The following is a 25288-nucleotide window of genomic DNA, read 5'->3' on the forward strand; positions in this document are numbered from 1 at the left end:
CAGAAAAGATGTATTTCCCAATTTTTGCTCTCAATGGAAATTTTGCAGCAAAAACCGCTGAATGGATTTATACAAAACTTGGGACTCGAAAAGTGTGCTTTTTTTGGAAAACTGTTCAGTAGTTTTTAGATATCATTTTTTTAAAAAGTGGTGGGAGGACTTGAATGGGCTACCACTTTTGTATAGCTTGACCATTTAAATTTGTGATCTTTTTTCCATCATCTTGAAGTTAACGATTTTGGTCAAAATCTTGATATTGTATCTGTGGAAAAAAATCCAGAGCCAAGGGAAGGCACTCAGAGATTTGCTCGCCTTCAGGAGAGTTCTATGAGGCACTCACAAGCATGGAAAATGAGAGTAAAAACTGAATAAAATAGCAAATTTGCCACAGTGAAATTAATCATGAGCACTTTAGATTGTATTAATAAACAAGCACCAAAATAAAAAAAACAAAAGTAAGATAGTCAAGGCTATGGTTCAGTGAACAACCCTGGTAGGGCGTACTGCCCAGCACCCGCCATGTATGTCTGAATGACGTGCAGCGTGAAACGCGTACAAGACAGGTAAATGCAGTACATTACAGTAAAAAACACACAAATGTCACTAAAACAAGTGTTAGTTATGGTTCACCAAACGCAAATGTGAAAATGCCTTGCAGCTCCCTGGGTACTGGTATGCAAGCCACAGAGCACACCATAACTTACACAGCTCGCCAATTTTAGTAAACCACTTTGCCGATGGTACATGAAAACAATTATCTACCAAGAGGTAAAAATTGATGGATGGCATGAGTTATTGTTAACACAATCTGCAAGTAAATGTAGCAAGTTTGTATTTTTACTGAAAATATCGAAGCACTTACTAGCAAATGGAAACAAGCATTGGCATAGCCAATAGGCCTAGCTTTTGCGAGGGTTTAAGCTATTGGCATTGTAAATGGCAATCCGTTGTATTTATATGTTATGATAATTAACACATAAAGAAAAGACACTGTCATGTACAATGCCAATAGCTCAAACTCTTGTAGATGCAAGACCTTTTCTAAGGAGCGGCCACCATTGTCCCGGGCTGCTTAGAAAGTGAAAGCAGCATGGAGCGCTGAATGTTGCAGAAAAGCATGTTGTGCCTGCAGTAGGAGAAACTATTTGAAGAAAATAGTGGTTACAGACTTAAAAAACACTCACAGTGTAACAACTAAAGTAAAAGGGCCAGTCCTCTTGGAAAGTTACGAATGAAGACAAGGTGATTCTAAGAAGTCATTGGTTCCTAAAGGCTGGCGGGGCTGGGGAAGAGTGCGACAGACTTGTGCCTCCTAAATGGCCAGCTGTGGTTCTGAAAGGGCCTTAGATATTAGAAAAGCTGATATGACTGATTTCGTTCCATCTCAACAGTTCTGACAGCAACGTGTATTCCTGTGGGACAGGACGGTGGGAGGCAGCGTCCAGCTCGGCAGGGAGTTGTGAGGGAGCACCAGGGCCCAACTGACATAAGGCCAGACACACCTGCCATTCCCTCCAACACTTCTACCTGACAGTGAAAGAAGAAGAAAAGGAGGGGGCGGGGGGGGACTGAGAGAAAAGAAAGGTGGGGGGACAAAGGAATGAGAATGAGGAGAGGGATACAGAGAGTGGGTAGATAGAAAGAGAGCAAGGGACAGGTAGAGACACAGTCTGAGAGTAGTGTTGTGTGGGGAATTCTGGACCATTCTCTCAAGGGCAGCATCTTTTTAAGGTCAGCAGGGCTGGGGCAGAGCACGAGAAATGCCAGGCCTGTTGCTCTACAGAGCCCACAGGGTCTGTGTAAGTGTCAGACACGTTGCTAGAGCCATCCGAGTGACTGATGCACCACCAGCTTTGCCGAACTCTCAGTGTCATGAAGTCAAAGCTGCTGGAAACGTGAAAAGATTCTTGCAGTGCGTCAGATTTGAGACGTGTGGGGTGAAGGTACCAAAGTGCCAGTGAAACAGCACAGGAGCCTCAGACGTCCGTTGGCAGCCAGCCCCACACGTCCAGCTGAGCACCGCTTCAAGTTTAGCTATGCTTGCCTCCGGGGAAAGGGGGGGACAGTGGGAGGGGGGGCTTTGTGCATCCATCTGCCCTCCATCACCGTGAAGCCTGTGAGTGACACAAGCGCCCGTGTCGGTGCGTGGCTTTTCACAACAGCGGGTTCATTCATTATCATTTGTGGCAATAAACTGTGGTGTGTAAAATATGTTCAAGGAAGGACTTATTGACTTGGCTGTGACGCAGCCCTGCAATACCAGGGGTTCTGCGGTGCATGTCACTAGCAAGCAAAGGGCAGCACACCCTACCTCCAAAATGAAAAGAATCCTCTTAGGAGTGTGTAACTCATGTATGGCTGCTCAGCCTGGTCTCACGCTGCCCAGGTGGCTGATGAGAGGTCTGGTCCAGAGCCGGAAATTACCATAATGTCGTCTGGAAGAAGCTGCACCATCTACATGAGGTGTGATTATGACATAAGCATCGCAGGCGACTTATCACTGACTTCACAGAGAACTGTGGACTGAGATGACATACTCTACACACGGGCGCAGCTACCGTTGGTGCAGCAGGTGCAGTGGCACCGGGCCCATGGATCTCCGATCAGGGCACATTTTACTTTCCCAGCAGCAGTTGAAGGGGCCACCAGGGTTCATGGCATCTACGCTTGTAACTACACACTTTTTAAAATACCACAACTTATATTACCTGGAACAGCTAACTTTTACAATGGCAAAAGTGAAAGCCTCTGCTGCCCGCTGTGCCGAAAACGCATTTTCAACTGGGTTCGGCAGCGCAGCCAGGACAAGACCCTGGTGGACCGGGAGCTGTGGGAGCGGGTGCGCCTGAGCTTCCCATAGCACTGCCGCCAGAGGGAGCAGGAGGAGGAGGACGGCACCCCGCCGCAGGCAGCGCTAGAAGAATTTGTAGTCCGAGCGCCAGTCCATATAAGCAAACCAGGGGAGCCGAGAGAAGAATATGAAGGCCAACTGAGCAAGTTTTTGGATAACCTTTCTGACTCTGAAAATGAGGAGCCATTCAGAGGCCGGGCTGCGCATCGATCTGCTTTAATCTCCAAAAGTAGCAGTTACAGTAGTGCTTCGCTGGCAGGGAATGAAAACCAGGCAGAGAGAAGTCAAAGCTGCGATGATGCTGTGAAAGACTGATCAAGAAGCCGGCGGAAGGCAAAAGTGAAAGCAGGGGTGCGCGCGAAATGAAGCTGACGAGGAGGGAGGGGGAGTGAGAGCAGAAAAGGCAAATGAAGCTGACGAGGAGGGAGGGGGAGAAGGGAGGGGGGAGTGAGATGCGTTCTGTGGTGGGGGAGGGGCGTGCGTTGAGGCATGGGAGAGCGAGAGGAATGCCAGATGGCTGTTCCATGCGTAACCACACGCTGGTGGCCGGCAAAAGCCTTTGGTAGCACTTTAAAAACCCGCTTATTAAATGTCTCGCAGAGCAGCGCACGCGCTGGCTCGGGCGAGACCTAAAAATGAGGAGGTAAAGTGTAATGTCTATAGCACCTTTGCTTCCTTGTCATGAGTTATGCAGCTTAAGGTTACTGAATTCCAGTTACTCCAAAATGTTTGTCTTCCTTAACCCCTTCGATGCTCATGACGGAACGGTTCCGTCATGAGCATCGGTTGGGCTGTGCTCATGACGGAACCGTTCCGTCATGAGGACAGCCCCCGGGGGAAGCGCTGGCGCTCCCCCCCTTGTGCCTCGATCTTGCCCCCCTTTACGGGGGTGGCAGCGGAAGAGCTTCCGCTGCCACCCCCGACCCCCCCCGAGCCCCCCCACGCTTTCTGATGACGTCAGCGCGCACAGCGCGCGCCGGCGTCATCAGGAAGCGTTGGACGCGCTGGAATCCATTTCTTCCAGCGCGTCCAAGGGGAGCAGAGGTAGGTGTTTGTCGTCCGGTGGGGGCCGCGGCGGTTAAATCTGTAGTATTGAGGCATCGGGGGAGAGGAAAGAGTATTTCCTCTCCCCCGATGTCTCAATACAGGGCATTCCTGCTCCACGATCGCGCACAGCGTCGCGATCGTGGAGTAGGGATGCCCCACTAGACACCAGGGATTTAGTATTTCGAATTTGGGAAGCGACCCCTTAGGCAAGGGTCGCTTCCTTGGGGATGAAAATTTGGCGAAGTCTTTTCTGCCCCCCCTGGGGGCAGATCGGCCCGCTTTCTGCGCGTTTCTGCCCCCAGGGGGGGCAGAAAAGCCCACTAGACACCAGGGATGTCGTTTTTACTAAGTAGGAAGCGACCCCTTAGGCAAGGGTCGCTTCCTTGGGGCCAAATTTTTGGAAGTCTTTTCTGCCCCCCCTGGGGGCAGATCGGTCCGCTTTCTGCGCGTTTCTGCCCCCAGGGGGGGCAGAAAAGCCCACTAGACACCAGGGATGTCGTTTATGCTATGTAGGAAGCGACCCCTTAGGCAAGGGTCGCTTCCTTGGGGGGCCCAATAATTTGAAGACTTTTCTGCCCCCCCTGGGGGCAGATCGGTCTTCTTTCTGCCCGTTTCTGCCCCTAGGGGGGGCAGAAAAGCCCACTAGACACCAGGGATGTCTATTTCGTTATGTAGGAAGCGACCCCTTGGGCAAGGGTCGCTTCCTAGGGTGGTAAAGTGAATAGAAGACTTTTCTGCCCCCCCTGGGGGCAGATCGGTCGTCTTTCTGCCCCCAGGGGGGGCAGAAAAGCCCACTAGACACCAGGGATGTCTTTTTCTTTATGTAGGAAGCGACCCCTTGGGCAAGGGTCGCTTCCTTTGCGGCCTATTTATTTAGAATACTTTTCTGCCCCCCCTGGGGGCAGATTGGTCGTCTTTCTGTCCGTTTCTGCTCCTTGGGGGGGGGGCAGAAAAGCCCACTAGACACCAGGGATATAAATATTATTGTAGGAAGCGACCCCTTGGGCAAGGGTCGCTTCCTTGGGCCCCTAAATGTTTTGAAGACTTTTCTGCCCCCTCTGTGGGCAGATCGGTTTTATTTTTTTGCCGTTTCTGCTCCCATTGGGGGCAGAAAAGCCCACTAGACACCAGGGAATTAGTTCAATTAGAAATAGAAGTGACCCCTCGCTTCCAGGGTGCAATTTGTTATATGTATTTGGCTCACCTGCCCCGGGACTGAATAGCCTTTTTTTTCCTGCTGTTTTCTGCCTGACCTGGCACACAAACCGATTGACCATTTGGGTAGTGACATGGCATGTTATAATGTTTATTGTTATATTTTTTGTGATTTCCAATTGTAATGTTTTTTTTGTTTACTTTTTTGTTCTAGGTGAAGGCTTTTCTTCTGTTCACGGTGACGTTTTGGTTCTGGTGGTTTTGCTGTTTGTGTAGTTTGGTAAGAGACTGTTTTTTTGTACAATGCAAATGTGTTTGATTTCTCTGCCTGTTTTTTTTTTGCAAATGGTGTAATAATAGCAGTATGTTTGGTTTTTGAGTTTCAAAAACTTTTTGCATTGGTGCACGATGTGTATTTTGTTGTCTTGTGAGTAATTTGTTTTTTTTTCTTCTTTCTAGTTTGATATCGTTGGTCTTTGCTGTGTCACTGCAGAGTTTGTTTCTGGTGAGTGCAGCTGTCTCTTTTGATTTTGGATTGTATAGTTTTTGAGTACATTGATCTTATTGATATAAGGTACACATTTCTTTACTTACTTGGTTTGCACATTGTTGGTTGTTGTTGACTTGTTTGTGCAGTCTTCCATCTTAGTAGGTATAATGGCTAGCCGCAGGATGACTGCTCAGCAGGTTGTTGGTTTGCTGTTTGAGTCTTCCTCTGATATTGGGTCAGAGACTGACTCTGCTTCTGAGGGAGAGGGGGCAGGGGACGATTCTGGCAGTGAGTTTTCTCTCCGTATGGGGTCATCGGATGATGAAGATACTCTTAGTGCGGATGAAGTGCCTGTGTTAGAGGAGGAGACTGATGTGCCGATAGTGCGGCAAGAGGCATCTGGGCTGCAGCCTGCGGCTGCAAGGCTTCCCGTTGGTGTAGTGCGGCAAGAGACATCTGGGCTGCAGGCTGGGACTGCAAGGCTTCCCGTTGGTGTAGTGCGGCAAGAGGCATCTGGGCTGCAGGCTGGGGCTGCAAGCCTTTCCGTTGGTGTAGTGCGGCAAGAGACATCTGGGCTGCAGGCTGGGGCTGCAAGTCTTCCCGTTGAAAGTGATGACCTCTGGGTTGCCCCTGGCATGGTGCAGCCGGAATTTCCTGAGTTTACTGGTGTTCCAGGGTCTAGAGTGAATACCGAGAACTTTTTGCCTGTAAATTTTTTTCAGTTGTTTATGGACGATGTGTTTTTGGCAGAGATTGTTGAGCAGACTAATTTGTATGCCGAACAGTTTTTGAGGGACAACAGTGCCAGTCTTAAGCCACACTCTAGAGCTACCCGGTGGACTCCCACAAATGTTGAAGAGATGAAGAAGTTCTTGGGTTTAACTTTTTTGATGGGCTTGCTAAGGAAGCCATCATTGGCTTCATATTGGTCTAGCAGTCCCTTGATGGCAACGTCTATTTTTCCGGCAGTCATGAGTCGTGACAGGTATTTGCTTCTGCTTCGGATGATGCACTTTGTAGATAATGGTTTAGCGTTGCCACGAGATCACCCTGATTGTGACCGTCTTTTTAAGATTAGGCCTGTCCTTGATCACTTTGTTGATCGATTTTCTGAGATTTATGCCCCTGGTAGAGAAATTGCAGTGGATGAGTCTTTGGTGTTGTTCAAGGGCCGCTTGGTTTTTAGGCAATACATTCCTAGTAAGAGGGCATGCTATGGAATAAAGCTGTATATGCTGTGTGACAGTAGGACTGGATATGTCTCTAATTTCAGGGTGTACACCGGTAAGGAATCTAGGTTTAACCTCCCTGGTTGTCCGTCCACTTTTGGAGTGACTGAGAAAATTGTTTGGGAACTTGGAAGAGGATTTTTTAACAAAGGCCACCATTTATATGTAGATAACTTCTACACTGGTGTACGGTTGTTCAGGGAATTGGCCAAAGTGGACACTTTTGCTTGTGGCACAGTCCGCTGTAACCGTAAAGGTTTTCCGAAAGAACTTGTTTGTCAAAAGCTTGTGCGGGGACAGTGCAGTGCGGTGCGTTGCCAGGAGCTTCTTGCTGTGAAGTTTACAGACAGGAGAGATGTCTACATGCTGACTTCCATCCATGATGAAAGCACTGCACCTGTGACTGTTTGGGGTCAGGTCGCTGAAGCGCGCAAACCTGTATGTGTTTTAGACTATAATAGGTACATGGGTGGTGTTGACAGAGTAGATCAGAGGTTGGAACCTTACACTGCTCTTCGTAAGGCTTACATTTGGTACAAGAAGTTGGCTATCCATCTTTTCCACTTGGCAATGTTTAATGCTTTTGTTGTGTTCCAGGATTCTTGCCCTGAGTCAAAGATGACTTTTGCTAAGTTTCAGGAGTCTGTAATAGGCAGCCTTGTTGTAGTGGAACAGGCAAGTGTTCCTAGAGTTGGACTGGTGGAGGATGTTGCTAGATTGAAAGAACGCCACTTTCCAGATCACATTCCTCCCACACCCGCAAAAGATTTTCCCAGTAGGAGATGTAGAGTCTGTTGGCGAAGAGGTTTGCGGAAGGAGAGTCGTATGTACTGCCCCGATTGTCCCTCTCATCCTGCACTGTGTCTCTCTGCTTGTTTCCGAGCGTACCACACGCGTAAAAACTTCTGGGAAGATTCATGAGTGGTAAAGTGAACTGCCTGGTCTGTATTCTTTGGAAAATATGATTCTGTTTCAAGGTTGGTGTTAGTGCAATGTATTTAGTTGCTGATTTTCTGTTAGAAGATTTGTATCTATTTGCAATTTGTTTGTGTTTTTATTTTTTTCTAAAAAAATCCAAAATGTGATGGCGGTGTGTGTAGGCTTGCGCTTGGCTGTTGGTGTGTGTGGACTGGCACTTGGTTGGTGGTGTGCGTGGAATGGTGCTTGGCTGACGGTGTGCGTGGACTGGCGGTGTGCATGGACTGGCGGTGTGCGTGGACTGGTGCGTTGCTGGTGGTGTGCGTGGAATGGTGCTTGGCTGGCGGTGTGCGTGGACTGGTGCGTGGCTGGTGGTGTGCGTGGAATGTTGCTTGGCTGGCGGTGTGCGTGGAATGGTGCTTGGCTGGTGGTGTGCGTGGAATGGTGCTTGGCTGGCGGTGTGCGTGGACTGGTACTTGGCTGGCAGTGTGTGTGGACTGGTGGTGTGTGGGGACTGGTGTTTGGCTGGTGGTGTCCGTGGACTGGAGCTTGGCTGGTGGTGTCCGTGGACTGGAGCTTGTCTGGTGGTGTGTGTGGACTGGAGCTTGGCTGGCGGTGTGCGTGGAATGGTGCTTGTCTGGTGGTGTCCGTGGACTGGAGCTTGGCTGGCGGTGTAGGTGGATTGGCGATTGGCTGCCGGTGTGCCTGGACTGGCGATTGGATGGCGGTGTGCCTGGACTGGCGCTTGGCTAGCGGTGTGCGTGGACTGGCGTTTGGCTAGCGGTGTGTGTCGACTGGTGCTTGGCTGGCTGTGTGTGAGTAGTGACTTTCTGCTGGTCACTACACACACTGCTAGCTGAGTGCCACTCCACGCAATCCTTCAGCCTGTGTAGTTGCTGTGTCTGGATTGTGGGCGTGTGAAAGTGATGGGCCCTTGAATGGCGCTGTGTGCTGGTGTGAGTTTTGTTATGTGATGGGCCCGCGGCTGGCGGTGTGAATGGTTTTGTATGTCTCACACGTATGAAAGGTGTATGAATGGCCTGTAAAGAGGTTGGTGCCTTGTCGTGGCTTTACAGCTCACGAGCTGTGAGTCAATGGTTCAGTTTCTTGCCCTTTCAATTATTACCAGTGCATTTCATGTTTTGTGAAATCACTTGGTAATACAATTTTATCTACTGAACCATCACTCACCCTCGTGCCAAATCCAACCAGTATGTGTGTGTGCTTGCGGGTTAGATGACTGTGCAGTAATATTTGTCTTTCTGAAGCAGGGTGTTCCTTGTCCCTTTTTGGTGATTTTTGTACTGTGTTGCTTTTGTACCTGGTGGTGCGAATGGTCTTGTTTGTATCACGTATGAAAGGTGTGTGAATGGCCTGTAAAGCGGTTGGTGCCTTGACGTGGCTTTACAGCTCACGAGCTGCAAGTCATTGGTTTGGTTTTTTGTGAATTTAATTATTGACAGTGCATTTCATTTTTGTGAAATCTCTTGTTAATAAAATTTAATACACTGAACCATGACTTGCCCTCGTGCCAAATCCAACCAGTATGTGTGTGTGTTTGAGGAATAGATGGTTGTGCAGGAATCTTTGTTTTTTGTTTCTCTGCCAAGGTACACTTTCCATGTAAGATTAACCCACCAACTGTAGATATTGTCGAAAACCCTTGGGAGTTCATGGTGATGTCTCTCTAGTGATTTGAAAAATATTTTTTATCCCCATTGTCCTGTAAACCTCAAATTGTCTGCCACATTTTCTTTGCAGTATTATTCCTAAATTCTCACGCTGTAGTAACAATAGGTAATCTGGTTTTGCAAGGGGGGTTACTTTGGTTTTTTGCCCAGGGCTCGGCGGCCATCTAGGGAAACCTTTCCAACCCACGCATTTCTGAAAACTAGACACCCGGCGGCTTCCAGGGAGGTATGGCTTGCGTGGATCCCCCAACGTTTCCTTACCCAGAATCCCCTGCAAACCTCAAATTTTGCTCAAAAAATCACTTTTTTCACACATTTTGGGGTGGGAAAGTAGTGGCATCACCGGGCTCACACAAATTTACCACCACCCAGCGTTCCCCCAGGTCTCCCGGTAAAAATGGTGCCTCACTTGTGTGGGAGGCCCAAGTACCCGCGGCAGGCAAGGGCCCCAAACGTAGTGAGGCGACATTTGGGAAAGGCAATGTTGATGTTGCCTCACTACGTTTGTTGTCCTTGCCTGCCGGGGGTACTTGGGCCTCCCGCACAAGTGAGGCACCATTTTTACCGGGAGACCTGGGGGAACGCTGGGTGGTGGTAAATTTGTGTGAGCCCGGTGATGCCACTACTTTCCCACCCCAAAATGTGTGAAAAAAGTGATTTTTTGAGCAAAAATTGAGGTTTGCAGGGGATTCTGGGTAAGTAAACGTTGGGGGATCCACGCAAGCCATACCTCCCTGGAAGCCGCCGGGTGTCTAGTTTTCAAAAATGCCTGGGTTTGGTAGGTTTCCCTAGATGGCCGCCGCGCACCGGGCCAAAAACCAAAGTGACCCCCCTTGCAAAACCAGGTGGTTTGGCGATAGGCCATCTTGATGTCGCCTCACTACGTTTGGGGCCCTTGCCTGCCGCGGGTACTTGGGCCTCCCACACAAGTGAGGCACCATTTTTACCGGGAGACCTGGGGGAACGCTGGGTGGTGGTAAATTTGTGTGAGCCCGGTGATGCCACTACTTTCCCACCCCAAAATGTGTGAAAAAAGTGATTTTTTGAGCAAAAATTGAGGTTTGCAGGGGATTCTGGGTAAGGAAACGTTGGGGGATCCACACAAGCCATACCTCCCTGGAAGCCGCCGGGTGTCTAGTTTTCAAAAATGCCTGGGTTTGGTAGGTTTCCCTAGATGGCCGCCGCGCACCGGGCCAAAAACCAAAGTGACCCCCCTTGCAAAACCAGGTGGTTTGGCGATAGGCCATCTTGATGTCGCCTCACTACGTTTGGGGCCCTTGCCTGCCGCGGGTACTTGGGCCTCCCACACAAGTGAGGCACCATTTTTACCGGGAGACCTGGGGGAACGCTGGGTGGTGGTAAATTTGTGTGAGCCCGGTGATGCCACTACTTTCCCACCCCAAAATGTGTGAAAAAAGTGATTTTTTGAGCAAAAATTGAGGTTTGCAGGGGATTCTGGGTAAGTAAACGTTGGGGGATCCACGCAAGCCATACCTCCCTGGAAGCCGCCGGGTGTCTAGTTTTCAAAAATGCCTGGGTTTGGTAGGTTTCCCTAGATGGCCGCCGCGCACCGGGCCAAAAACCAAAGTGACCCCCCTTGCAAAACCAGGTGGTTTGGCGATAGGCCATCTTGATGTCGCCTCACTACGTTTGGGGCCCTTGCCTGCCGCGGGTACTTGGGCCTCCCACACAAGTGAGGCACCATTTTTACCGGGAGACCTGGGGGAACGCTGGGTGGTGGTAAATTTGTGTGAGCCCGGTGATGCCACTACTTTCCCACCCCAAAATGTGTGAAAAAAGTGATTTTTTGAGCAAAATTTGAGGTTTGCAGGGGATTCTGGGTAAGGAAACGTTGGGGGATCCACGCAAGCCATACCTCCCTGGAAGCCGCCGGGTGTCTAGTTTTCAAAAATGCCTGGGTTTGGTAGGTTTCCCTAGATGGCCGCCGCGCACCGGGCCAAAAACCAAAGTGACCCCCCTTGCAAAACCAGGTGGTTTGGCGATAGGCCATCTTGATGTCGCCTCACTACGTTTGGGGCCCTTGCCTGCCGCGGGTACTTGGGCCTCCCACACAAGTGAGGCACCATTTTTACCGGGAGACCTGGGGGAACGCTGGGTGGTGGTAAATTTGTGTGAGCCCGGTGATGCCACTACTTTCCCACCCCAAAATGTGTGAAAAAAGTGATTTTTTGAGCAAAATTTGAGGTTTGCAGGGGATTCTGGGTAAGGAAACGTTGGGAGATCCACGCAAGCCATACCTCCCTGGAAGCCGCCGGGTGTCTAGTTTTCAAAAATGCCTGGGTTTGGTAGGTTTCCCTAGATGGCCGCCGCGCACCGGGCCAAAAACCAAAGTGACCCCCCTTGCAAAACCAGGTGGTTTGGCGATAGGCCATCTTGATGTCGCCTCACTACGTTTGGGGCCCTTGCCTGCCGCGGGTACTTGGGCCTCCCACACAAGTGAGGCACCATTTTTACCGGGAGACCTGGGGGAACGCTGGGTGGTGGTAAATTTGTGTGAGCCCGGTGATGCCACTACTTTCCCACCCCAAAATGTGTGAAAAAAGTGATTTTTTGGGCAAAAATTGAGGTTTGCAGGGGATTCTGGGTAAGGAAACGTTGGGGGATCCACGCAAGCCATACCTCCCTGGAAGCCGCCGGGTGTCTAGTTTTCAGAAATGTATAGGTTTGCTAGGTTTCCCTAGGTGCCGGCAGGGCTAGGGTACAAAATCTACAGCTAGTCACTTTGCCAAAAAAAGGGTCATTTTTCACTCCAAAACCACTTTGCGATTTGCGCCATTTCCTGTTGCGGGCACTAGGCCGACCCGCACAAGTGAGGTACCATTTTTCTCGTAGGACTTTGGGGAACGCGGGGTGGGTGGAAATTTGTGGATCCACGCAGGTTCCAGAACTTTCCATCACAGAAATGTGGGGAAAATGTGTTTTTTTTGTCAATTTTTTACGTTTGCAAGGGATTCTGGGTAACAGAACATGGTGGGAGGCAGTCAAGTCACCCCATCCTGGATTCCCCTGGGTGTCTAGTTTTCAAAAATGTATAGGTTTGCTAGGTTTCCCTAGTTGCCGGCAGGGCTAGGGTACAAAATCTACAGCTAGTCACTTTGCCAAAAAAAGGGTCATTTTTCACTCCAGAACCACGTTGCGTTTTGTGCCGTTTCCTGTCGCAGGCACTAGGCCGACCCGCACAAGTGAGGTACCATTTTTCTCGTAGGACTTTGGGGAACGCGGGGTGGGTGGAAATTTGTGGATCCACGCAGATTCCGGAACTTTCCATCACAGAAATGTGGGGAAAATGTGTTTTTTTTGTCAATTTTTTACGTTTGCAAGGGATTCTGGGTAACAGACCCTGGTGGGAGGCAGTCAAGTCACCCCATCCTGGATTCCCCTGGGTGTCTAGTTTTCAGAAATGTATAGGTTTGCTAGGTTTCCCTAGGTGCCGGCAGGGCTAGGGTACAAAATCTACAGCTAGTCACTTTGCCAAAAAAAGGGTAATTTTTCACTCCAAAACCACGTTGCGTTTTGCGCCGTTTCCTGTTGCGGGCACCAGGCCGACCCGCACAAGTGAGGTACCATTTTTCTCGTAGGACTTTGGGAAACGCGGAGTGGGTGGAAATTTGTGGATCCACGCAGGTTCCAGAACTTTCCATCACAGAAATGTGGGGAAAATGTGTTTTTTTTTGTCAATTTTTTACGTTTGCAAGGGATTCTGGGTAACAGACCATGGTGGGAGGCAGTCAAGTCACCCCATCCTGGATTCCCCTGGGTGTCTAGTTTTCAAAAATGTATAGGTTTGCTAGGTTTCCCTAGGTGCCGGCAGGGCTAGGGTACAAAATCTACAGCTAGTCACTTTGCCAAAAAAAGGGTCATTTTTCACTCCAAAACCACGTTGCGTTTTGCGCCGTTTCCTGTCGCGGGCACCAGGCCGACCCGCACAAGTGAGGTACCATTTTTCTCGTAGGACTTTGGGGAACGCGGGGTGGGTGGAAATTTGTGGATCCACGCAGATTCCAGAACTTTCCATCACAGAAATGTGGGGAAAATGTGTTTTTTTTGTCAATTTTTTACGTTTGCAAGGGATTCTGGGTAACAGACCATGGTGGGAGGCAGTCAAGTCACCCCATCCTGGATTCCCCTGGGTGTCTAGTTTTCAAAAATGTATAGGTTTGCTAGGTTTCCCTAGGTGCCGGCAGGGCTAGGGTACAAAATCTACAGCTAGTCACTTTGCCAAAAAAAGGGTCATTTTTCACTCCAAAACCACGTTGCGTTTTGCGCCGTTTCCTGTCGCGGGCACTAGGCCGACCCGCACAAGTGAGGTACCATTTTTCTCGTAGGACTTTGGGGAACGCGGGGTGGGTGGAAATTTGTGGATCCACGCAGATTCCAGAACTTTCCATCACAGAAATGTGGGGAAAATGTGTTTTTTTTGTCAATTTTTTACGTTTGCAAGGGATTCTGGGTAACAGACCATGGTGGGAGGCAGTCAAGTCACCCCATCCTGGATTCCCCTGGGTGTCTAGTTTTCAAAAATGTATAGGTTTGCTAGGTTTCCCTAGGTGCCGGCAGGGCTAGGGTACAAAATCTACAGCTAGTCACTTTGCCAAAAAAAGGGTCATTTTTCACTCCAAAACCACGTTGCGTTTTGCGCCGTTTCCTGTCGCGGGCACTAGGCCGACCCGCACAAGTGAGGTACCATTTTTCTCGTAGGACTTTGGGGAACGCGGGGTGGGTGGAAATTTGTGGATCCACGCAGATTCCAGAACTTTCCATCACAGAAATGTGGGGAAAATGTGTTTTTTTTGTCAATTTTTTACGTTTGCAAGGGATTCTGGGTAACAGACCATGGTGGGAGGCAGTCAAGTCACCCCATCCTGGATTCCCCTGGGTGTCTAGTTTTCAAAAATGTATAGGTTTGCTAGGTTTCCCTAGGTGCTGGCAGGGCTAGGGTACAAAATCTACAGCTAGTCACTTTGCCAAAAAAAGGGTCATTTTTCACTCCAAAACCACGTTGCGTTTTGCGCCGTTTCCTGTCGCGGGCACTAGGCCGACCCGCACAAGTGAGGTACCATTTTTCTCGTAGGACTTTGGGGAACGCGGGGTGGGTGGAAATTTGTGGATCCACGCAGATTCCAGAACTTTCCGTCACAGAAATGTGGGGAAAATGTGTTTTTTTTGTCAATTTTTTACGTTTGCAAGGGATTCTGGGTAACAGACCATGGTGGGAGGCAGTCAAGTCACCCCATCCTGGATTCCCCTGGGTGTCTAGTTTTCAAAAATGTATAGGTTTGCTAGGTTTCCCTAGGTGCCGGCAGGGCTAGGGTACAAAATCTACAGCTAGTCACTTTGCCAAAAAAAGGGTCATTTTTCACTCCAAAACCACGTTGCGTTTTGCGCCGTTTCCTGTCGCGGGCACTAGGCCGACCCGCACAAGTGAGGTACCATTTTTCTCGTAGGACTTTGGGGAACGCGGGGTGGGTGGAAATTTGTGGATCCACGCAGATTCCAGAACTTTCCATCACAGAAATGTGGGGAAAATGTGTTTTTTTTGTCAATTTTTTACGTTTGCTAGGGATTCTGGGTAACAGACCATGGTGGGAGGCAGTCAAGTCACCCCATCCTGGATTCCCCTGGGTGTCTAGTTTTCAGAAATGTATAGGTTTGCTAGGTTTCCCTAGGTGCCGGCAGGGCTAGGGTACAAAATCTACAGCTAGTCACTTTGCCAAAAAAAGGGTCATTTTTCACTCCAAAACCACGTTGCGTTTTGCGCCGTTTCCTGTCGCGGGCACTAGGCCGACCCGCACAAGTGAGGTACCATTTTTCTCGTAGGACTTTGGGGAACGCGGGGTGGGTGGAAATTTGTGGATCCACGCAGATTCCAGAACTTTCCATCACAGAAATGTGGGGAAAATGTGTTTTTTTTGTCAATTTTTTACGTTTGCAAGGGATTCTGGGTAACAGACCATGGTGGGAGGCAGTCAAGTCACCCCATCCTGGATTCCCCTGGGTGTCTAGTTTTCAAAAATGTATAGGTTTGCTAGGTTTCCCTAGGTGCCGGCAGGGCTAGGGTACAAAATCTACAGCTAGTCACTTTGCCAAAAAAAGGGTCATTTTTCACTCCAGAACCACGTTGCGTTTTGTGCCGTTTCCTGTCGCAGGCACTAGGCCGACCCGCACAAGTGAGGTACCATTTTTCTCGTAGGACTTTGGGGAACGCGGGGTGGGTGGAAATTTGTGGATCCACGCAGATTCCGGAACTTTCCATCACAGAAATGTGGGGAAAATGTGTTTTTTTTGTCAATTTTTTACGTTTGCAAGGGATTCTGGGTAACAGACCCTGGTGGGAGGCAGTCAAGTCACCCCATCCTGGATTCCCCTGGGTGTCTAGTTTTCAGAAATGTATAGGTTTGCTAGGTTTCCCTAGGTGCCGGCAGGGCTAGGGTACAAAATCTACAGCTAGTCACTTTGCCAAAAAAAGGGTAATTTTTCACTCCAAAACCACGTTGCGTTTTGCGCCGTTTCCTGTTGCGGGCACCAGGCCGACCCGCACAAGTGAGGTACCATTTTTCTCGTAGGACTTTGGGAAACGCGGAGTGGGTGGAAATTTGTGGATCCACGCAGGTTCCAGAACTTTCCATCACAGAAATGTGGGGAAAATGTGTTTTTTTTTGTCAATTTTTTACGTTTGCAAGGGATTCTGGGTAACAGACCATGGTGGGAGGCAGTCAAGTCACCCCATCCTGGATTCCCCTGGGTGTCTAGTTTTCAAAAATGTATAGGTTTGCTAGGTTTCCCTAGGTGCCGGCAGGGCTAGGGTACAAAATCTACAGCTAGTCACTTTGCCAAAAAAAGGGTCATTTTTCACTCCAAAACCACGTTGCGTTTTGCGCCGTTTCCTGTCGCGGGCACCAGGCCGACCCGCACAAGTGAGGTACCATTTTTCTCGTAGGACTTTGGGGAACGCGGGGTGGGTGGAAATTTGTGGATCCACGCAGATTCCAGAACTTTCCATCACAGAAATGTGGGGAAAATGTGTTTTTTTTGTCAATTTTTTACGTTTGCAAGGGATTCTGGGTAACAGACCATGGTGGGAGGCAGTCAAGTCACCCCATCCTGGATTCCCCTGGGTGTCTAGTTTTCAAAAATGTATAGGTTTGCTAGGTTTCCCTAGGTGCCGGCAGGGCTAGGGTACAAAATCTACAGCTAGTCACTTTGCCAAAAAAAGGGTCATTTTTCACTCCAAAACCACGTTGCGTTTTGCGCCGTTTCCTGTCGCGGGCACTAGGCCGACCCGCACAAGTGAGGTACCATTTTTCTCGTAGGACTTTGGGGAACGCGGGGTGGGTGGAAATTTGTGGATCCACGCAGATTCCAGAACTTTCCATCACAGAAATGTGGGGAAAATGTGTTTTTTTTGTCAATTTTTTACGTTTGCAAGGGATTCTGGGTAACAGACCATGGTGGGAGGCAGTCAAGTCACCCCATCCTGGATTCCCCTGGGTGTCTAGTTTTCAAAAATGTATAGGTTTGCTAGGTTTCCCTAGGTGCCGGCAGGGCTAGGGTACAAAATCTACAGCTAGTCACTTTGCCAAAAAAAGGGTCATTTTTCACTCCAAAACCACGTTGCGTTTTGCGCCGTTTCCTGTCGCGGGCACTAGGCCGACCCGCACAAGTGAGGTACCATTTTTCTCGTAGGACTTTGGGGAACGCGGGGTGGGTGGAAATTTGTGGATCCACGCAGATTCCAGAACTTTCCATCACAGAAATGTGGGGAAAATGTGTTTTTTTTGTCAATTTTTTACGTTTGCAAGGGATTCTGGGTAACAGACCATGGTGGGAGGCAGTCAAGTCACCCCATCCTGGATTCCCCTGGGTGTCTAGTTTTCAAAAATGTATAGGTTTGCTAGGTTTCCCTAGGTGCTGGCAGGGCTAGGGTACAAAATCTACAGCTAGTCACTTTGCCAAAAAAAGGGTCATTTTTCACTCCAAAACCACGTTGCGTTTTGCGCCGTTTCCTGTCGCGGGCACTAGGCCGACCCGCACAAGTGAGGTACCATTTTTCTCGTAGGACTTTGGGGAACGCGGGGTGGGTGGAAATTTGTGGATCCACGCAGATTCCAGAACTTTCCGTCACAGAAATGTGGGGAAAATGTGTTTTTTTTGTCAATTTTTTACGTTTGCAAGGGATTCTGGGTAACAGACCATGGTGGGAGGCAGTCAAGTCACCCCATCCTGGATTCCCCTGGGTGTCTAGTTTTCAAAAATGTATAGGTTTGCTAGGTTTCCCTAGGTGCCGGCAGGGCTAGGGTACAAAATCTACAGCTAGTCACTTTGCCAAAAAAAGGGTCATTTTTCACTCCAAAACCACGTTGCGTTTTGCGCCGTTTCCTGTCGCGGGCACTAGGCCGACCCGCACAAGTGAGGTACCATTTTTCTCGTAGGACTTTGGGGAACGCGGGGTGGGTGGAAATTTGTGGATCCACGCAGATTCCAGAACTTTCCATCACAGAAATGTGGGGAAAATGTGTTTTTTTTGTCAATTTTTTACGTTTGCTAGGGATTCTGGGTAACAGACCATGGTGGGAGGCAGTCAAGTCACCCCATCCTGGATTCCCCTGGGTGTCTAGTTTTCAGAAATGTATAGGTTTGCTAGGTTTCCCTAGGTGCCGGCAGGGCTAGGGTACAAAATCTACAGCTAGTCACTTTGCCAAAAAAAGGGTCATTTTTCACTCCAAAACCACGTTGCGTTTTGCGCCGTTTCCTGTCGCGGGCACTAGGCCGACCCGCACAAGTGAGGTACCATTTTTCTCGTAGGACTTTGGGGAACGCGGGGTGGGTGGAAATTTGTGGATCCACGCAGATTCCAGAACTTTCCATCACAGAAATGTGGGGAAAATGTGTTTTTTTTGTCAATTTTTTACGTTTGCAAGGGATTCTGGGTAACAGACCATGGTGGGAGGCAGTCAAGTCACCCCATCCTGGATTCCCCTGGGTGTCTAGTTTTCAAAAATGTATAGGTTTGCTAGGTTTCCCTAGGTGCCGGCAGGGCTAGGGTACAAAATCTACAGCTAGTCACTTTGCCAAAAAAAGGGTCATTTTTCACTCCAAAACCACGTTGCGTTTTGCGCCGTTTCCTGTCGCGGGCACTATGCCGACCCACACAAGTGAGGTACCATTTTTCTCGTAGGACTTTGGGGAACGCGGGGTGGGTGGAAATTTGTGGATCCACGCAAATTCCAGAACTTTCCATCACAGAAATGTGGGGAAAATGTGTTTTTTTTGTCAATTTTTTACGTTTGCAAGGGATTCTGGGTAACAGACCATGGTGGGAGGCAGTCAAGTCACCCCATCCTGGATTCCCCTGGGTGTCTAGTTTTCAAAAATGTATAGGTTTGCTAGGTTTCCCTAGGTGCCGGCAGGGCTAGGGTACAAAATCTACAGCTAGTCACTTTGCCAAAAAAAGGGTCATTTTTCACTCCAAAACCACGTTGCGTTTTGCGCTGTTTCCTGTCGCGGGCACTAGGCCGACCCGCACAAGTGAGGTACCATTTTTCTCGTAGGACTTTGGGGATCGCGGGGTGGGTGGAAATTTGTGGATCCACGCAGGTTCCAGAACTTTCCATCACAGAAATGTGGGGAAAATGTGTTTTTTTTGTCAATTTTTTACGTTTGCAAGGGATTCTGGGTAACAGACCATGGTGGGAGGCAGTCAAGTCACCCCATCCTGGATTCCCCTGGGTGTCTAGTTTTCAGAAATGTATAGGTTTGCTAGGTTTCCCTAGGTGCCGGCAGGGCTAGGGTACAAAATCTACAGCTAGTCACTTTGCCAAAAAAAGGGTCATTTTTCACTGCAAAACCACGTTGCGTTTTGCGCCGTTTCCTGCCGCGGGCACTAGGCCGACCCGCACAAGTGAGGTACCATTTTTCTCGTAGGACTTTGGGGAATGCGGGGTGGGTGGAAATTTGTGGATCCACGCAGATTCCAGAACTTTCCATCACAGAAATGTGGGGAAAATGTGTTTTTTTGTCAATTTTTTACGTTTGCAAGGGATTCTGGGTAACAGACCATGGTGGGAGGCAGTCAAGTCACCCCATCCTGGATTCCCCTGGGTGTCTAGTTTTCAAAAATGTATAGGTGTGCTAGGTTTCCCTAGGTGCCGGCAGGGCTAGGGTTCAAAAACTACAGCTAGACTCTTTGCAAAAAAAGTGTAAATTTTCAGTGTGAAAATGTGGTGTGTTCACCTTAGGTTTTGAGCCACTTCCTGTCGTGGGCACTATGCCTGCCCACACAAGTGAGGTACCATTTTTCTCGGGAGACTTAGGGTAGTTCAAATTTGTAAAGCAACTGTTATTACCTATTGATTTTTGATGCATTTCTCCCTTCCAAATGAAAGACATTGTGTAAAAAAAAAGTCATTTTGAAAAATGAGCAATAATTGTCATGCAAATATGAGTATTCCCAATTTCGAAAATGTGCAAATATGCACTGTTTCTGAACTCTGTAATTTGTTCCCATTTCAGAAATACATAGGTGACTTTCATACCGATTTTTCCAAGTATACATTTTCCCACAATAATTGCTATATACCCGGACCAAAAAAAAAAACATTACAAAATGCTGCTCATTTTTCTACTCTGGGTTCGTTGGGCTCTTGGTGAACCTACAAGTCCTATATGTCCCCACAACCAGGAAGGTCTACCGGATGTAACGGTACATTGCTTTCAAAGAGATGTCATAATTCGAAGAAGTTACAGGTAAAAACGTTGACTCAAGAGGCTGCTTTTTTCAACAAATTTTTAATTTTTCCTATATTTGCCTGTAAATTTCTATAAAGAAACCTTGATGGATCTACGCAAATGACCCCTTGCTGAATTCAGAATTTTGTCTACTTTTCAAAAATGTATAGCTTTCCAGGATCCATTATTGTTTTGTTACCCTTTTCTACCGTTAACTGGAAGGAGGTTGAAAGCACAAAAAATAGCAAAAATAGGGTATGTCCCAGAAAAATGCCAAAACTGTGTAAAAAATGTTGGTTTTCTAACAAAAGTCTGTCATTCCCTAAAAGCTGGAGAAATTGTGATTTCAGCCCCACAAACCCTTTTTTGATACCATTTGCAGAGAAAAACCCAGAAGCTTTCATTTGCAGCCCGTTTTTCACATTTTTCACAAAAAAAAAAAAAATTGCTGTATTTTGCCTAATTTCTGGGAACCCTCTAGGAGAATCCACAAACCCTGGGTACCTTTAGAATCCCCAAGATGTTGGAAGAAAAGGACGCAAATTTGGCGTGGATACCTAATGTGGTCAAAAAGTTACAGGGGCCTAAGCGCGCACTACCTCAAATAGCCCAAAAAGGGCTTAGCACAGGAGGGGAAAAGGCCTAGCAGCGAAGGGGTTAAAGAGGACAGTCTGTGTGCCTTCCTGTTTTTGACTTGCAACATTTGACAACACAGATCACTTCATCTAACACCCCAGTAAGGAAAGCTATATTTGGAGGTTTCCAAGCTTTCGTAACAGTTTCTCAGATTTGGACCTCATATGAAGACCTATTACTTGAGTTACACTCAGGATTCAGACAGAATATCTATACCCAAGGTTACACATCCTTCAGATAGCAAAACGTTTAAGACACTTTACAAAGATCTTCCACTCACAAGGATCTTCTACTCACACACTCATGGTTTAGAAAAAAGAACTATCCCTCAGGTTGCACACCTCTTATCGCCTTAGATGTCGACAGCAGCGATGTATGTTAGGTTACAGGGGTCTTACAGGCATTACAGACAAACTGTCCACAATATCATACAGGTTTGATAGTATCTCGGTTTAGGTAGAAGTGCTGTTTTTCAAGTTACACAGTTCATACAAGACAAGAACTGTCCTTTCAGATTCACTGCACTTATGTTTTCAAGCCAGTGGAGCTATAAGTTTTAAAAGTTGGAGACAGGACAGTATCACCGGGGTAGACAGCTGTACTGTAATTTGATATTTTAGACGTCAGAGCTCACTAGCTTGTATTGCTCTGCCTGGGACAGCAGACCTATCCAATCGCGTTACACTGTTCTTTAACTAGTCTTAAAGATTAGGGGCTATCGCTGAGGTGGCACAGGTCATTAAGATTAACAGACACACACAAAATCTCTGGGAGGAGAAAGCAATACCCCAAGGCATTTCCACTAACCATTATAATCTCTGCTAGCCTCAGTTCCGCAACCTGCAGGTTCCTATACACATGAAGATTCATGAAAAAAACATAGGTTTTTTAAATAATAGTGAAAAATTTAAGAATCTGTGCAAAAAAATAGAGGTTTTGCAATTCTGTCTCGCAGTGCTGGGAATACAGTATTAGGGGAAGCTGGCACTACCTACGATATGATTGCTGCAATAATGCATTGGAGAAAGGTGCTTGATTTCATCCTCCAAGCGGCCTTGAATGGTTGAATGCTATCTGTGTGTGAGTTCTCAGTGGCACATTGGTTCGAGGTGATGGTGCTACACAGCGTTTTTGCTGCCTCCTGTCCTACCTGGGACTCTGTGGAGAGTTAGGGCTAGCTGCCGAGCTGGGCAGTCTACAAAGCACACTCACTTACCTAGAATGCTTTGAAATTAGGTGACGCCGTCACCAACCTTGGCTATATGCTATAAATGCTGCACTAGCTCACTGCAGTGGGGGGACAGGTCTAGCCCCAGATATACTGTTGCTCGGACACTAGCGACAAGGTCCTAAGGACCTGGACGTCTGTCTCTACGTAACTGCTCTTCCTTTTCCATGCAAGAGTTTTATGGACCTCAGCACCATGCAGCAGGCCTTGATTGATGGGTTACTGGTTGAGCCCTGGGCAAGCTCTCAAGAGTGCTTTTGTTGCTGTTGGTGTCAGGGGCTGTCATGCTCTGTCTCCTTTTCATGAGTGGAACTGCTATGGTCTGTGAGCCTGGCCTAACAACGGTCCAGCGATCCAGAGGTCAAACTAAATGTGTATATCCACCATCCATCCTCCCTCTTCAAGCATATTATCTCCTCACCTTGCTAATGAACAGAATGTCCAGATTAAGGGTTGCAAATTAACTGAAGGGTACTGTACATCGTTTATGAAACTAGCCAATTTCTGTCATAGCACAAATCTCCTCAGGCCTAGTTTAGAGTTTGGCGGGCAGGTACATTGTCACAAACATGACAGATATCCTGTGTGTCTTATTACACCCATTATATCCTAAAGCTGTTGTAATAAGGCGGACGGCATAGCCCTTAGTCAAACACTAAATCAAACCCTTAGGTTTTTTTTCTCTTAGGAGGCACCCTGCGTTGCTGGCACAAATTATCCCTTTACTTATTACTGTATATATTGTTGTGCAAATGGTTTAGGGGGACTACTGCTTTCCTTCATTTAGAGCCAAAGGTAACAAGGGCACTGAAGTCCCTGCTGAAGCACCCATCCAATTCCTCCACCTGTTATTTGGGAATACCTCTTTTGGGCCTCAAACGTACACCTCAAGCCAGAAATGCAGTGGAATAAAAAGGTGGAACTCCTGATTGTAGCTGTGGCAATCTTATTACTGACAACACAACTGAGGACCACAAATACAAACTAGGGGGCAATGGGCAGCTGCTTTCATTCCTGCTGAGGATCCCATAGGCTGGGTGAATGCCTGATAAAAAGAGTATTAGATGAACCGCTCACCACAAATGAGCCAGTTTAAAATCTCTAGGTAAGCTGTGCATTTCCGCAGTGCAAATGAATGCGTTTTTCTCTAGTTCACAAATAAGACAATATTGTTTCAAGGCAGTCTTAAATGTATGGCTTATATTATGTTATTAATTTTATGTCTAGTGCATGGGCATAGACATTAAGAGATTTGTCCAAGAATACACAGTTTAATCCATTGAGGGAGCCAACATTTCTGCCTGGGTGACCTAGTTCCAGAGTTTGTATCTCAGCAATTGAGTGTAATTTGCTCTCAAATGACCCACCCATGGTTTCTTAGGGCAAACATCTGTTTTCTGGGCTCGATGCACAATCTGGGTCCTATTGGAAATTCACGGAATGATGACTTAATTGGGTAAATGTTTAATTTTGTATAGGGCTTCCCACTTCGATTTCAAGTTCTATAAAACACACGCAGTTGTAAATAGATGATTATTCAAAGTTTCTCCAAAGTAGCAAATCTTCATCTGACATGACTTGTTTCTGTTTTTCTTCCTCCAGATATTCCTTCTAGTCCTAAATTTCTTTGAAAATGTTTCCTTATTGGCTGGGCATAATGTTCTAAATAACGTACAAATGGAAGCGTTCACAGCTCGCTTTAAACCTGGAGGTTGGTGTACCTATTTACACGCCCTTACCCAAGCAACTGTACTTCATTGTGCGATATGCATTACAATACACCACACACTAATTGCTGGAGATCGGATTTGGTGACTGTTATGCAATTTCTCTTGTGTGTGTCTCGTTAGGTAAAGACGCCTTTGTCTGCACAAAAGCACATCTGCGCTCCGTGGAGTCTCCACGGGTGCCACCCTGCCCGGGGCCGTGATGATCTTTGTTTCAGTCCCGGCCTGACAAAACACAGTAAACGCGACAGAATGCCCAGTCCCCTGCCCCAGGCCCACATGACCGTGAAATCGATATCGTATACAGTAGATATAATCATTATTGTGTCTTAGAGCAGGTCACGCAGAAGAAGGATGGAACGAAGAGGATAAACGTGTCTGGAGAAGACATGAGGGTTAGAAATAGTGCGAAGTGACTAGAGATACTATTTCCCGGTTGGGCTCTCAAATTTCATGTAAGGAGTGATGCTTGATTGATGATGAATTTATACAGTAAAATGCCCGCTGGGCTGTATGTCTTATATTTCAACTACTGCTATCTATTTACTTGATCTAAAACTGAGAAATAAAGGTTTTAAAATGAAAGAAATAGCGAGAGGGTCAAATCGATGCCCCTTCCGTGCAGAGCATACCTTAGCTGCTTGCTGCTGCCCATCTCCTGCGAGCGCTCGGCCTCTTCTCTTTTCTTCCTTTAGAATGTATGAAATTTGCATGGTTTTTTTTTGCCTTTTCTGATGACGGAAATGAGCACTAGAAACCCCTAAACCAAAAAAACCCTTACGCCCACTGTTGCAAACATAAGGAAGGAAGTGGAGGAGAGATGTCAGACAATGATTCATAAGACCATGCTTTGGGTGGCGGGCTGGCTCGAGGAGTAAGCTGAGAAAAGGAGACATTGTAACTACTGCTTATGTCTAGAAATTAGGAAAGCCTCTTCTTCCGCCTTTATTTTTCTGTATGTGGGTTTGTGTGTCCCAACTAGCACGTACAGAGCTCCAAGTCTGTATGCAGTTGAAAGTGTATACGTGTAACAAATATTTAAAGTGAAGAATGATGTTAATGACCCATATTCACAAAGGCAAATGTACACATGAGTATATCTACATGTGTAAATTTATTCTTACACTTTGTACTTAATTTACTACTTTTTGCTATTCACAGTTTTCGAGTGTATATTTAGTACGTAGTGTAGACTTGCATGTCTCCGACTCCTTAAACCAGAGGGTGGAGGCAAGTTTTACTTATACCTTTGTAGAGAAAATGTAAAAAAAAAATGATTAAACTAAAAAACATTTGCTACAAATACTTTTCTTTTAAATAATGAGGTAAATTAATTTTACATGTATATTACAATTGTACTGCATTATTAACACATTGAAAATATATATTTAATTAATTTAAATATATTAAATTAAATTTATATTTTTAAAATGTATTTAACAAAATCCCAGCTAGAGTAAAATGTTTATGTTTATTTATCATGTAGTAGGAATTACCATGAGGTTTGTGTAGAATTAATTTTAAGTAATTTAATTATTAAAGTACTAAAATAAAATGTATTTTTAAATTA

The 25288-nt window shown here is 47.1% G+C and overlaps 1 protein-coding gene across 2 annotated transcripts in view; it reads right to left on the reverse strand.

Annotated features, from left to right (window-relative positions):
• ITGB7 (integrin subunit beta 7) overlaps window positions 1–24422 on the reverse strand; it is a 1338809-nt gene extending 1314387 nt beyond the window's left edge. The window contains exon 1 of one of the 2 annotated variants that reach the window (XM_085654657.1): window positions 24351–24422. In XM_085654657.1, coding sequence (XP_085510783.1) covers window positions 24351–24373 — 23 coding nt within the window. In that variant the 5' untranslated portion in view covers window positions 24374–24422. The remainder of the gene's footprint in view (window positions 1–24350) is intronic. The other variant, XM_085654656.1, reaches the window with a different exon arrangement.
• Between the last annotated feature and the right edge of the window lie 866 nt (window positions 24423–25288).

The sequence above is a fragment of the Triturus cristatus genome, chromosome 4_1 (assembly GCF_964204655.1).
Source record: "Triturus cristatus chromosome 4_1, aTriCri1.1, whole genome shotgun sequence".
Taxonomy (NCBI): domain Eukaryota; kingdom Metazoa; phylum Chordata; class Amphibia; order Caudata; family Salamandridae; genus Triturus; species Triturus cristatus.